At 36.0% G+C, this 13,960-nt stretch overlaps 1 protein-coding gene across 1 annotated transcript in view; it reads left to right on the top strand.

Moving 5' to 3' along the window:
- The window catches only part of PCDH7 (protocadherin 7), a 283,205-nt gene extending 269,493 nt beyond the window's left edge, over positions 1-13,712 (top strand). Inside the window, 1 exon segment of the mRNA XM_055795257.1 lies at positions 9,387-13,712. Within this exon segment, the coding sequence (XP_055651232.1) occupies positions 9,387-9,766 (380 nt within the window). The 3' untranslated portion in view covers positions 9,767-13,712.
- The last annotated feature ends 248 nt before the right edge of the window (positions 13,713-13,960 follow it).

Raw genomic sequence — 13,960 nt, 5'->3', positions numbered from 1 at the left:
TAACCTTTGAGAGTCTATGACTTGTAAAAAAATAAACATTATGGGAGTCACACAGAAAATTCCTTGGGAACATGAGTAATTCCCTTTTTCTGAAAGCAGTACTACTATTTAATAAGTTATTATATAATATTTTATTCTTTATATGCAGCAATGAAATAAGATCCAGAATCCAGCAACATGTTGCTGCATGAAGTAGAACTGTATAAAGTATTTCATTTTCAGGAATGCAGTGGTTCTATCAAGATAATCAGTTCAAGTTTACTATGTTGTGGCAGAATAATTCTGCAAGAAAAAAGTAACTCACTGAAAGGTGTGAAAGAGAAATCAGTATTCTCCCTTAAAGCCAATTCTTAAGCACAGAAGCATTCAACCAGAACTTTTATTTTAGTTTGAGTTCTTGTCCATAGCCACAAGTGGTTCAGTTTTGTTGTTTGTTCATTGCCCTCCCCCCACCCCGTTACTTACGATACACAGTTAAGTAGCCATGTGTGTGGCGGTTATGTCTATTTAACCAGTCACTCTTTGAACCTAAACATCAGTTGTATCTAGTGCATTTTGGCATCACTTCAACAAACAACAAGCTTACAAAACAGCTTGCAGCTCTGTCAAGTCACTGACTTCTATATATTCACCATTCATTACTGATTCCAGATAGCCTCTCAGATCCTTGTGAGATATCCATGAGATTTAATGACATTGAACATATTTTGGGATTTTGCTTTTAGTTTCTAAATGGAAGTAATGAATTGAGTACGAGCTAGAAAACATTACTTGTAGTATCTCAAAAAATAAGTTGCCTTTTGAATGAGATGAGCATAAATTGGAGGGAGATGAGGGGAAATCACGTAATCTTGTTTTCTTTTCTGTGGCAAAAGCACTAGTTTTCCTACCTGGTGTCCATTCCTGATAAAAAAAAAAAAATATTAAATCCTTATTGTGAAGACATAAAATAAAAGGGAGGCACAGTATACAGCTGAGATGAGCTAATAATGGCTGCTAGCTACTCTGTTCTGTTAGAGCTCCTGCAGTTCCATCAATTTGGCATGAGTATCAAGGAAATTATGTTGACTTTTGAGCCCTGATTCAGACTTTTCTTAAGTCATCTTTAGGAGAGCTGACATTCTAATTGCTTCACAAATTGTTTCAGCTTAGAGTTTGTTAAGCAGTGACACGTTTTACTGAAAAAAATAAAGGTATGTAATTTTACACAGTGACAGATTAATGCTTTAGCATCAGATTGGCAGAACAATTAGAAAGCTTAGCTGTTTCCTACATCATGTTGTCTATGCTACTTCAGGAAGCCATGAAGTCTTACTTTTCTGAAGGATATGTTGCCATTTCAGTGATAGAAGTAAATCAGGCTATCAAAGGATTTAACAGGATTACAAGGACTCTTGTAGCAATTACATTTAAATCTAGAAAATTAAAATCTAGGAAATTTTAGTTCAGCATTGTATACTTAGTCCAGCACTTGCCACTGGTAGCACATAAGCTGATACTTATTAGTCCTCATGATATATATACAATTGGTCCTGTGAACCAAAATAAAAAAATAAAGTCTGAACTACAGGATAAATACAACATAAGAGAAAGACAGATGTTTCTAATGTGCTTCCTTTTTATATTATAATGTAATCAGTGTTTTAAATTAGTATTTGTCTAGAATTGTCTGTTCAATTTTATTTCGCTTACACATAATAGTGTATGCAACCTCTGTTATGGCTCTCCATTGAAAACAAGATGATTAATATGACTCGGGCCTGGAAGAGTACAACTATTTTTTTAGTGTAAAACCAACACCATAGGTCTGGTTTTGATATAAACAAACTTTAAGTCAATTGTGAGATATTGATGATTCCTCGAAGATCACAGGTGCAATATACAGAGCTAGTACAAACATTAATTTAGGTATGAAACTTTTTTATGGAGTTATTCTATAATTAGATAGACAATTAAAGAGTATTGTACCTTAACCTGCTGGAGGCAAGTGTGATAGAAATGACTGTGGAATTTAAGCCAAGAATTTTATTGCTTGGGTAATACTTCTTTGGTTACATGTCTGAGTCATGTTAAGTAGCTATGTAGTCTGGTATGGTCTGTTTAATTAAACAAGGGAAATGCATAAAAATCTTATACATTATTTATCTTATTTGACTCTTTTATGCCCTAAAACAGAGGCAGGTATTATGCAAGGGTGAAAAACCCCAAAGTTTCATACAAGGAAACACTGTCGAAATTTTCTGCTTTACAGAGCCTTTCATACCACTTTCAGGTTTAACAGACTTCAGAGGCATGATTTCTTTTGTACCATTACAGTTAGAAGCAGTATTCAGTCTTTAACTTTTTGATGAAACTGTAAAATGGAATGAATGGAATGGGACTCAGGCAAGAAGATTTTATAAATGTTAGATTGTCATGTTGGAACTTGAGAGTGGGGATTTTTTAGTGTTACTGGCTTTTTGTTTCTGTATTCCTTTGACTAACACCTGTCTTACATAATCCAACCCTTTTTTTTTTTTGGGGGGGGGGGGATAATTCTATTAACATAAAATTTTAAGGAGGATGTTATTCTCAAATGGACTTTTAGCTGAACCTAAGCCCAACTTCTAAGCTTAATTTATTATCAAATAAGTCAAGAATCTTAACCCAGAAATGGTTAAGGATTGGATTGAGGCTGAAGTACATAAATGTTAGTAATCATATTAACAGAATTGCAGAGCTGAAAGGAATCTTTAGAGGTCATTTAATGCATCCTTGGTAAAGCAAGGTAGGATTAGCCATGTTTATGTTAGCCTTGGGAGACATTTTTCTAGATATTCATAAAATCCTCCCAGAGGTGGAGGGTCTGTAATCTTTCATCACTACATTTATCCTCAAAGATTGTTTCTGACTTCTAGCCTGATTTGTCATTGTTGCAATCAAGCCATTACTTTTGGTCCTTTCCACAATGGGCATGGAAAACAGATCGTTCTCACTCTTCCTTTACTATAGCCTTTTAGGTACATAAAAAGTGTTGTTTTCTCCCTCAGCTGCCTTCTCTCCTGGCTAACTCACTTTCATTCATCTAGCACGAGCTTTTTACAAATGTAAATAATCAGTTACCCATTCCTATTTTCTTATGGTGTTGTTTTGTTTTCTTGGTTTATTTTTATTAGTATAAGTGGTAGAGGACTATATAGTATCTCCTGTTTGCTTTGGAAATTCCACTCTGGTCTCTTTTGAAACCAGCTAAGTACTTCAAATTCTGACACACTACAGCAGTAAGTATTGCTGTTCTTTGGAATTGTTTAAAGGATAATTTTATTTTACTATTTTTCAAGTATTGAAAATTCTCGCTTTCATTCCATGTCTTTTTTTCCTTGCATAATGAAAGAATAAAAAGGTTCAGAATCCATTATTGTATACCCTTCTGTCATACCTCATCTCACAGTATTAATCATTTGATCAATGTACAGGTAAGCCTTTCTGTACTCTGAAGTATTTTCTTAAGCATTGAAAATAGTTTCAGAATTGGGCATGATATACATTCAATTATTCTGGTCCAAAAGCAATTAATATATTCATTACTTCAGTGCAGTTGGCATATCTCAAACAGTGGATTTGTGTTTGACTTTATTCGTTAGGACTGTTTTAGAGATGGCATGCACTATCTCTGCAGTACACGATAATGTTGCATTCAGAATGACAGCAGTCCAAGCCTTGGGGCACTAAATGCTTCTTGAGATATGTTCAATTGCTGTTTAACTGTATTTAGCCTTAGGTGCACAGAAAGAAATTGCTGATGCCTTCAAACATGTTTAAGTATTTTAATACTATCTTGGCATGTCAGAATATGCCACAGCACTAACTGGGGTGCAGTTCTTCAATTACTGTAATTAGGAAGCAGGAATTTCAGACAGTACTGCTGTAGCTGTGTATCACTATAGCTTAACTTTTTTTCCCCCTTTAACAGTGATTTTCTACAATATATACCCTCTCAGCTGTTTTCTGCATTATTGTTCTCTGATCATATAGTCAATACTTGTTATGCTTTAAGAGGGCTATTCTGTCTCCAATCACACAGCTCATAAAATAGACAACCATTTAATATAAAAGCTGTGTAAATGGACCTGTTTAATTACATAGCCTTACTGGTATTTCCCTTGAATTTGGATGGTCCTCTGAATATAGTATATGTGTATACAGAGTGCAGGAAAAGATGGAATGAAAAGTGGCTCATCCAAACCACAGTTTCCATCGTTACTGTATGAAAGTTCCTTTTCCTTTTTCCTTTCTCACGGTAGCCTGGAACTACTGCAAAGGCATTCTTTACAGGTCCTCCATAACTGGAACCATGCAGGGATGTTACGGATCCATCAAAGGGTAAAGGCAGCAAAACCTGCATGTAGTCATTGATTTGTCATAGATACTATTTAAAAATCATCTGCCAATGACTCCTCAGATCCTGTGGACCAGGCTGCATGGTTTACACAAGTACTGTTGCACTGCTGTAGTACTGTATGGCTACTGTGGTCATGTACTCCTCCAAGAAAAGGTCTACAGCGAGGAATGTTTTCTGAGCACAGCATTCTCTCTGGGAATGTTAAAATTACTGAATCTAGCTTGGGTGTCAGTGTTGCTTCAGAGGGTTTTACAGCTGCAGGGACAAACGGAACAGAGCTTTTGACTACTTAAGTACATTTAAAGTCCGTTGTTGCCATAGGCTTTGTGTGTGGTTTAAAAAAGTTGAGAAAATGAAATCTCCTTGCATCTTTCTATAAAAGAGACTATAGGCTAGGACAATGTAATAACTAAATGATAATGCTGTGTTTCTACAAAATATATTGTATGAGAACAGTTGTTAAAAAATGTGCAGAGCAGAGCGAATGTGCATCATTGATCATATTACTGCAATATGTGCATATAAAAAAGCACATAACTTGTAACATGTACTTGTTGACTTGTTGATAATGCTTACTGAGTACTTGATGAAAAATACTGACCTTTGGTAAGGAAGGGGAGGAGAGAAAATAATGAAAAACTACTTAGGTGGAATATTTTGGTTGCTAACTTTTTTAGCTTTAAACTGGATATAGAACATAATATTTCCCCTCTCCACACTGCCATGGTAGATGCCTTCCTTTTTTGATAACTAGTAAGCCTTCTAGCCCTAAAACAACAGTTCACTACAATTAGCAGAAACATAAGCACATAAATAATAAACTTCATTTATTTGCATGCTTTTGTACAAAGTCTTATGGAAAACATAAGGTATTACTGTCTCAGAAATTATCCATAAATTTGTAAAGATCTGTTTGATTAATGATAAAATTCATTATTTTTAAAAAATTATACTTATTAGCTAACTTCAGAAATTGGTGGTGAAAGCTTATATCAGATGCAATGAGAACGTTAGATTGTAAGACCCTGTAAATTAGTTTTCTCCAATTTTTTTTTAAGTTGAAGTCTTAGCAGTTGCAACTGAAATCTGCTTTATAAATATTCACTTTTGAAGTCTCCATTTATATGTATACATAAAAATTTGTCTAAATGTCTTCATTTTAAGGAGTGGGTTTACAATGGCTTTGTAAATAGCCAAGCAATACCTAGTTCTGATGTAGAGACACTGTAAGAGGATATGTTTGAAAATAACATACATTACATGTTCCATTGTAACTCTGAAGATAATTTCATGCAATTAAAAGCTTAAATTTGAGTAGTCTGTATAAACAGTTAAAACCTAAACCCAGATCTACAGATTTTTTGTATGACAAGGAATATTATCCTTCCAGGTTTACTTTCTCACTAATTCACATTGTGATAAAATTTTTTTGTTAATAACTGGCATTTTAAGTACTTATTTGAGTCAGTTTCCAGATATATAACTTGTGTATAAATCTGTTGTCCTCTTCCGTGATGATGTGCCAATTGTACTGACAAATTCTTTGCTGTGTCATATTCAGTTAGGCTTGTCAGCTAGCATTGTGGTTGCTTCTAAAGTATTTAACTTTTAAGCTGAGAAGTACTTAAAAGAGCATGTCACTTAGAGATAGGTATATTTGAAAGTAAATTATGCTAGAAGACAACTCCCCCCTCCCCCCCCAATTCAGAGGTTGTTCACAACTCCATGGACCAGATAATGCAAAAAAACGAACGTAAAGTCACTGCTCTGCAAAAAAGGGTCAGTCTGTTCAGGGAATTAGCAAAATACCGTTAATTACTTTGTAGCTGAAGCGGTGTGGCAGTTGATTCAAAATGAAGGTTAAATCTCTGTGATCTACTGCAGTGTATAGAAAGTACCCAAGTTTTCCTTAACTGACTGGTTTAGGTACTAGTTTAGTCCTGACAGCACCAGATGTTTTACCCATCTTCTGATATAACACACATACAAACATCTTCCTGCACATCTCCCCTCTGCCAAACACTGAAATTATGTCCATCTTTTAGACAGAAGAGCAGTTAAAATACAACAGATTTCAAAACATGTTAAATTAAATGTGTGCTTACATGCTGTACTGCATCAAGGTCTTAAAACAGATGCAAGAAAGCAATGGAGTAGAAGGCTTGCGCGTGCCAAATATTAATTGAAGGGTATTTTAGATGAAGATATATTGCACCAGATCTGACAGCTGGAGGTAGATGAGGCTGCTGCTGCTGCTGCTCCTGCTCCATGTCTGCAGGTCCAACCAGCAGCAAAGATGAAGATGTATTCCTGGTAGGCACACACATACACCAAATGCATCCAGTTGGCCACACAGATCACACTCAGTGCAATCACACATACACAGACAGCATCAGTGGCCTCATTCTGTTCCTCCCTTTGGCCGGAAAAGAGTCCACTAGTCCACTACATGAGAGTGGACACACACATATGTGCACACACATATGCACATAATAGAGAACCCATACCCAGGAAAGAGTTAGAAAGGAATTTACTAAGAAGACAGGACAGTGCTGATCAGGCACAGGACACAACCAGACAAACTTAATAACCAGCAAACTATTTACATGTGACTGGCCCTTTAATACCCTTATCTATTTTCTCACTCTTGTTCCTCCCAAAATGACTCAAAACCCTCACTTGTTCTCCATTTGGTTCCTCCCCTAAACATCACTGAATAAGTCCTATGCTTTCCCAGCCTGCTTCCCCCCGCCTCCCATATCCCATAAGGTGTCCTACATACCTAGGCATACCTCCAAATTGGTCTTTGATGGGCCGATGGCCTCTCTGATGGGCCTGGGAATAGTCTGTCAAGGTACTATTTGGGCTGTATTACCTTGCCAGTGTCTCCCTGAGCTCTTTTGTGGGTGTAAAGATGAAGTTTATCACCTAATGCAACAGGGAGAGTCAGCCACCTACTGACTTAGACGTTGCTTCATAAAGCAGCACTATAAGGCTGAACTGTGCAGGGAATCCTCACGTTTTATAAGGAAGAATCCTAATATTTGTCCAGAAGTGAACAGGGGATGCACTACAATGCAAAATGGTGAAGTGCATGATTCAAGGACTGCTAGCAAGGGAAGGATTTATATCAACCCAATTAATGCTGATTCAAGATATGTTTGCACTAAAAAAAACCCCATCAGATATAATGAGACATTAGTTGTTTCAATCTGGGAAAAAAACCACTCAAACAACAACAACAACAAAAAAATCCTTTTCAATACAGACATATTCCTTTGTTTTAAATAAAGGTCAGACATATTGCTTTGATTAGCCTTTGCTAATAGTCTGCCAAAGTAACAGAAATACTAGTAGCAAGCATAATGTTTAATGGTCATTGTTTGGAAATAAACTGCTGTTTAAGGAGTTTATTGAGATTTAGATGGGAAGAGGATTTGCCCTGTTGTCAAAATATGAAGAAGGGTTTTCTGTTGAAAATCGAAGCACATCACATGCAACTCAGCAGTTAATTATGCTTCTTACCTTTAGGGAGTGCCAGAATAATATTAGATTTAGGTGACAAATAGAGGATTTTCCTATTGCAGTCCCTATCTTCTGTCTATGTCTCCAGAACAGAGTCATTTGAAAACTGATAGGCTAATAACTGTCCATAGCCTTTGAATTCCTCACTGAAAAAAATGTGAGAATCATGGCTGAGTCTAAGTGCAAAAGCCTTAAAGGGTACAACTGGGAGGGAGGGAGGGAGTGGTGGTGGTGGTGAAACATCCTGTTCCCTCCTCCCAGCCTTACATATCTCAGCTGCAGAGTGAGTTATCTAAACATCAGTGCTGTTTTCCTCATTAAAAGCAGTGACATACTGAAATACGATTCAGAGTACATGTGGTAGATTCTATAAGAACGTTGACAACTGTTACTAATAAATAATATGCATATTCTTTACAATTAAATTACTTGTTGATTTCTTTGTCAGCTTTAATGGTTTGAGTATCATGTTGTTACTTTGTGGGAAGCTTGTAGAGACCATAAAGTGCAGTATACCTGAATAATAACTGAATAAAAGCCAGGTTTCAGAATCTTACCCAGTGCTTTAAACACTTCAGGTAGCTTTTTAATTCAGTTGAAATGCAAATATCAAAATACAAATATTAAAAACTACCTGTGTTTTTGTCTGGTAGGAGTCAATCCTGCAGTCCCTTGACCTTTGCTAGTTTTCAGTGAAAGCTCTTACAAGTACAGTAGGCAGAAAGCTTGGACACAGTGATGTGGAAAAGGACGCTTTCTAATGCAAGGCACATGTAAAACATTAGTGTATCTGCTTGGGCAGCACTCAGATTCTTCCTGTCCCTCCAAACACAACACACAGGACAGCTTTACCCGTACATGTTAGATTAAGTTTATAACGAATAGCAGGGGGTTTGTATGCTCCTCCTAATTATTGATTGTACAATTCATGTAGCGTATTGCATACTAACAATGAATGCTTGATCCTCCGAAAAACAAGCAGAGGTTTACATTATGTGCAAATTTAGTCTCTTTGTCATAATAGAGCTGGTCACTTGCAGGGCATTAAGCATGTTCACAAGTATTTGGCAGGGTGCAAGGCCTCAGGTTCCTGTCACATAAATTCAAAGCATTTTTAACAAAAAAATTCAAAGAAAGGTATTTTTAATAATTTCATGAAAATTGAAAGTATAGAATCAAGTGCTTGGTTGACTCAGACATCAAAAATCATTCATTATATAATGGTAAATGCTTTTGAGATTGATTTACAAGCACAGGAAGTGGCTTAATAATCTTATTTTTCAATTTTTGAGGTTGAGGAGCTATAGTTGTTGCCTATAGGCACATACAATGTAAAAAAAAAAAAAAATACCAAGGAATTTATTGCAACATTCTTACCGAGATCTTTAAAAATACCTTTTGTGAATTTATGGATTCTCAGTTTCACTGGAAGTCATTGTAATACTACTAATTTGTAAAGACAACTCTATTTTACTTTCAGATTCAAGGCCTCTACCAGATGTAGCCCTGACAGGGAAATGTACCCGAGAGTGTGATGAATACGGCCACTCGGACTCCTGCTGGATGCCAGTTCGCACTTCTCCTGAAAGAAAGCAGAAGAGCCAGCCAAAACTCTCCACTTTCATGCCTGTTGATGAACGGGGCAGTCAAGAAAAGCTGGCCAATGGAGAAGCCTCCCTCATGGGTGATCGCAACAGAAACCTCCTTAACAAAAAGTTGACCTCATCCTATGAGACCTTCAGTGCAGCCAGTTTCAGCAAAAATGAAGAAGGCAATCCAGAGGATATCCCCCTTACACAGACAGGGGAATACAAGCCATCTCCTGTCAATACTCTAACTAGAAGAGAAGTTTACCTGTAGGCTAAAAAGCAGCAACAAAGTCCTTTCATATTGTAAGAAAGAAAAGGGGCAAAAGTCTTAAAATCAAAACAATTTTAATAGAAAATAAGAAACAAAAAAAAGGGGGCCACCAAAGAGACAAAAGATCTGCCCGCCACTTCTGCCTCCACAGCAGGCATTTAATTATACTGTCTGTCTGACTATACTGTACAATGTAGAAAACGTTGTTACTTGCATGTCTAATTCCCCTCACTGATTTTTATACTTTCCTTAATCTATGGTTGCAAATTCCTCCCATAGTAATGAGCTTGATTATAAAGAACACAACACACTGGTGTTTGTGCTCTGCAGAAGCATGAGTTAAGCCACTCATTTTGTTTGATTGTCGTCTGGCTTGTTGAAGATAACAGGTCAGGAAAAATGTATTCAAAACATATCATCTGAACATTGCTGATCCCTGCCAGGGACAATCCTTCAGAAACCATTCAGATATAGAGATAAATATAAAGGAATAATCATTAATAGGCACTTTGTGAAGACCACAGCTTTAATATTCTCACCCCTCATCTGAGGCTGGAAGCAACCAGAAACACATTCGGCCTGAGACTGCAGTCAAAAATATGGCATACTTTCCTATGATTCATGAACTCCAGTTCTGTTTTATCCATAGAACAAACATGTTCTTGCTGTGTCTCTTTCTCTCCTTCTCTGTAATGACGACTTCAACATAAACACAATTAGTAACATATATACTGTAGGATAGTGATGATAAACTGTTGAAATCATTATTTTGGGCAAGACTAACATCTAGCTGGGAAGATCGTAATAACAAAAAGGCCAAAGATCACACAATGGATCAGGGGAACTGCTAAGTGTTGGGGCTTGGCTTAGGAAACTAACATATTTGCAAATACACACACATGTACTCATAACACACCTTCAGTTACATTTTGTACAGCAGCATGGTTCACAAATCCAGATGACAATTTTTTTTTTTTTTTTCTCCATTGCGGTTCAGTTGAATGCCCAAAGGAACTAATGTGGGGTTTTTTGTAATGACATGATATGTTGCAGCAGATGCTGCATATGATATGCTGCATATGCCAGTTCCAGGGAATTTTTAAGATCAAAATGAATAACTAATAGTAGTAGTAGAAGCCTGCATTAATGAGAATGCTTGGTGGGGTGGAAAGGATGGACGATAGGATGATGTAGTGACAAGAGAGTATTACAAATCAAATACAAAACCTTTGCAGAGTGTAAGCCTTTTGTCATCAGCGTTGCAGATTATTAATTGCTTCAATTATGTAAAAAATATAAATGAAGGTTTTCTTGAAACACAAGTGTTTAATACCAAGAGAAGTGCAATACTAAATGATGCCAAGACTGAACATTTAGGCTAGATAGAAAATGGTTTGAAAGCGGTACAATACTTACCTAGCAGGTCAAGGTGAGTCAGAAGGAGTCCAAGATATGCAAGAGCTCTGGGCTATAACGATTCTCATGGTCAGCGCTTCTTGAAAGGAAGAGGAAATGAAACAGGTTTTTGTGCAATAAAAGCAACAAAACACGGAGAACTTCAACCAGTTGCTTTGTAGCTGATGATATAGTAATAATGACAGACTGAGCTCAAACATTCCGATGAAATTGACAATCGAACAACACAGCAAGGACGGCTCAAGGGGAAAAGCGTTAAAATCCCTGGATGTGTAACCTGGCATTAAGGCATGGCTAGATGGCTCTCTAGTACACTGTAGTCACAATGTAGCTTTGGGTAGTTTCTTGCTTTGAAGAACTGCATTGAAATAACCTTAGACAGCCTAAAGTAGAGGTTGGTAAATCAATACAACTCATCACCTTTATCTTTTCAATTCACTTCTCCATATAGCGGGATGTGCCATTATTGGCCATTTCATTCTCCTCTCTTGGGTTTACTTCCTTCGAGTAACATTAGTTTGTTTATAGCAGTTACGATGAATGGGCACATTTTAGAAAGAAAATATTAAAATCAAGGATTAATAATGATTGAACATCTTTCTGTTTAATTATTTAAGTAATATGGAGAGATGCAAACTAGTACTTTGTTATGAGACTGCATACAGCAGTTACTGCTTTGTATAATCTGTAAGTACCTGTTTAAAAATGCTTCTAAAAATGCTTATGTAATGTATACACATTTTTCTTGCACGTTTCAACAGAATACACAATTGCATAACACAAATGTTCAACCGACTTTCCTTTAATAAGATTTTATTTAATATTACACACACAAAAATAAATTAGGTAGCTTGGTTCTATATATTCTTAGACACTTTTTCTACAAGGCTAATAATACAGGTCATAGAAGACCTTCAGATTAAATGGATCAGCAGTCACTCACCAATTTTTGCACCACATAAACCAGTCATTAGATACCTTACTTGTGTGCATCTCCTTAGATCTGAAATGGGTGTGAAAAATTTTTTACAAAATTCTATCTACTTCAAGTACTCACATTAATTGTAGTGGAACTAGCCACTATTAATATGCTGATTACTCTTCTGACCTGGCATGACACAAAGATATATTTTGTGTTTGTATTTTTGCTCTTGATTTAAAATAGGTTAAATCTGGTGCCACTCCATAAATAGAGTGCTTTTGTATAAAAATAAACTAATAAAATGATAAAAAATAATTAGGGTGAATGCAAAATATGCAACTGTGCCTTTTATACCTATTATTATGGTAAAATGGTAGTTGGGTTTGGACACTGAGGGATAAGGGGCTATTCCCAACTTTTTTGAACCTGTATATTTACCTGTTTATTTTCTGAGGAATTATAAATAATATATTTAAAAAGAAGCCTTTTGCCAAACTCAGTTAATGGACCAGTCTTAAGCATTATTAACACAAGGCTGTGGTTTAAATAGGTCTTGAGGATTTTTTTTTATTACTATTTGTGTGGGGTTTGGGGTTTTTTTTTTCATTTCTTTTTAATTCTGCTGCCTGGAAAACTTTGATCAGTCTATATTATAGTTACGTAGCAAGGTGTCGCCAGTTCACATTGCCAGGAAAATTGACATTTTTATTTTTAATTGCTTTTAGCCATCCTCACATTTCAGTATAGAAGTCATTATTTTATTTCTTTCCATGGAAAACTCAAATGAGCTTTGCATGTATTTTACATTAGGGCACCTTTATAGATTGATGCGTTAATATATAACTTTATATGTATTAGAAAATTCAATAGCTTTGGTCTAAAATCTAATGCTCATTCTGGATCTCAGATCCACTATACTTATTCAATATGGTTTCTGACTGGCCTGCTGCCTGAGTTTCAGGAAAAAAAAAAAAAGTTAAATATTATTTTTATGTGGGGGAAGAACTTAAATGGGACTGAAATAATTGGCTGAAAGGCTACCCTAGGAAGTTGTCGAGCAGGAAAATAAAGAATATGAATAAAAAACTTGCCATAAACCCAGCCATCACCAAACACTTGTAAGGAACTTGAACAATGACATATTCTTCCATTTGTTTCATTGGTGATATATACACAGTGTTTCCTTAAGGAATGAAGCAGATGAAATAACAGGACTGAAAGTCCATCAGTTAAGTTGTATTACTGACTGAAGAGCATAAACACAAAGACGACAATGTTCACCAGCTACCTGGGGTATGCTTTCAGACAAATTTTTCCTAAATTTTAAAGCACTTGCATTTAGTGTGGTACGATCTGTTTGTAATATTAATCATTGACTATTGTTCTGCAACTTGGATGTTGATAGTGAAGCAGAGAACAATTTATCATTGTTTATTATGAGTCACTATGCACGCAACTATGCTAAACATGGGAAAATGTATTAAACGCTAGTCCACCTCTATTTATGAAATATTTACATAATTTAATTTGCTTTTGTACAGTTTTATGTAAATAAATTGCTTGTCATTTTTGTCTCTGCAAATTAAAATATAACATGTTCAACTGGTTGCCCATTTGCCAGTGTACTTTCTCTGATAGGCTAATTCTACATTTACTGGATTAAATTACATGCTAGTTTGAATATTTAACCTATATTTTGCATGGCAAGATGAAACTGCTTTTGTAACTGGCCACATCTTCAGCTGCTGATGTAGCTGAAGTTTTACCTGTCTATGGAGTTAAATTCAGTAGAGGTTATTGTCACTCAGGACAGCATACAGCTGTTTTGGTGGTAGAAATAAAGTACTTGTAATGGT

The sequence above is a fragment of the Falco peregrinus genome, chromosome 2 (genome assembly GCF_023634155.1).
Source record: "Falco peregrinus isolate bFalPer1 chromosome 2, bFalPer1.pri, whole genome shotgun sequence".
In the NCBI taxonomy this organism is placed as follows: Eukaryota; Metazoa; Chordata; class Aves; order Falconiformes; family Falconidae; genus Falco; species Falco peregrinus.
This window is presented reverse-complemented; position numbering and strand designations above follow the sequence as displayed.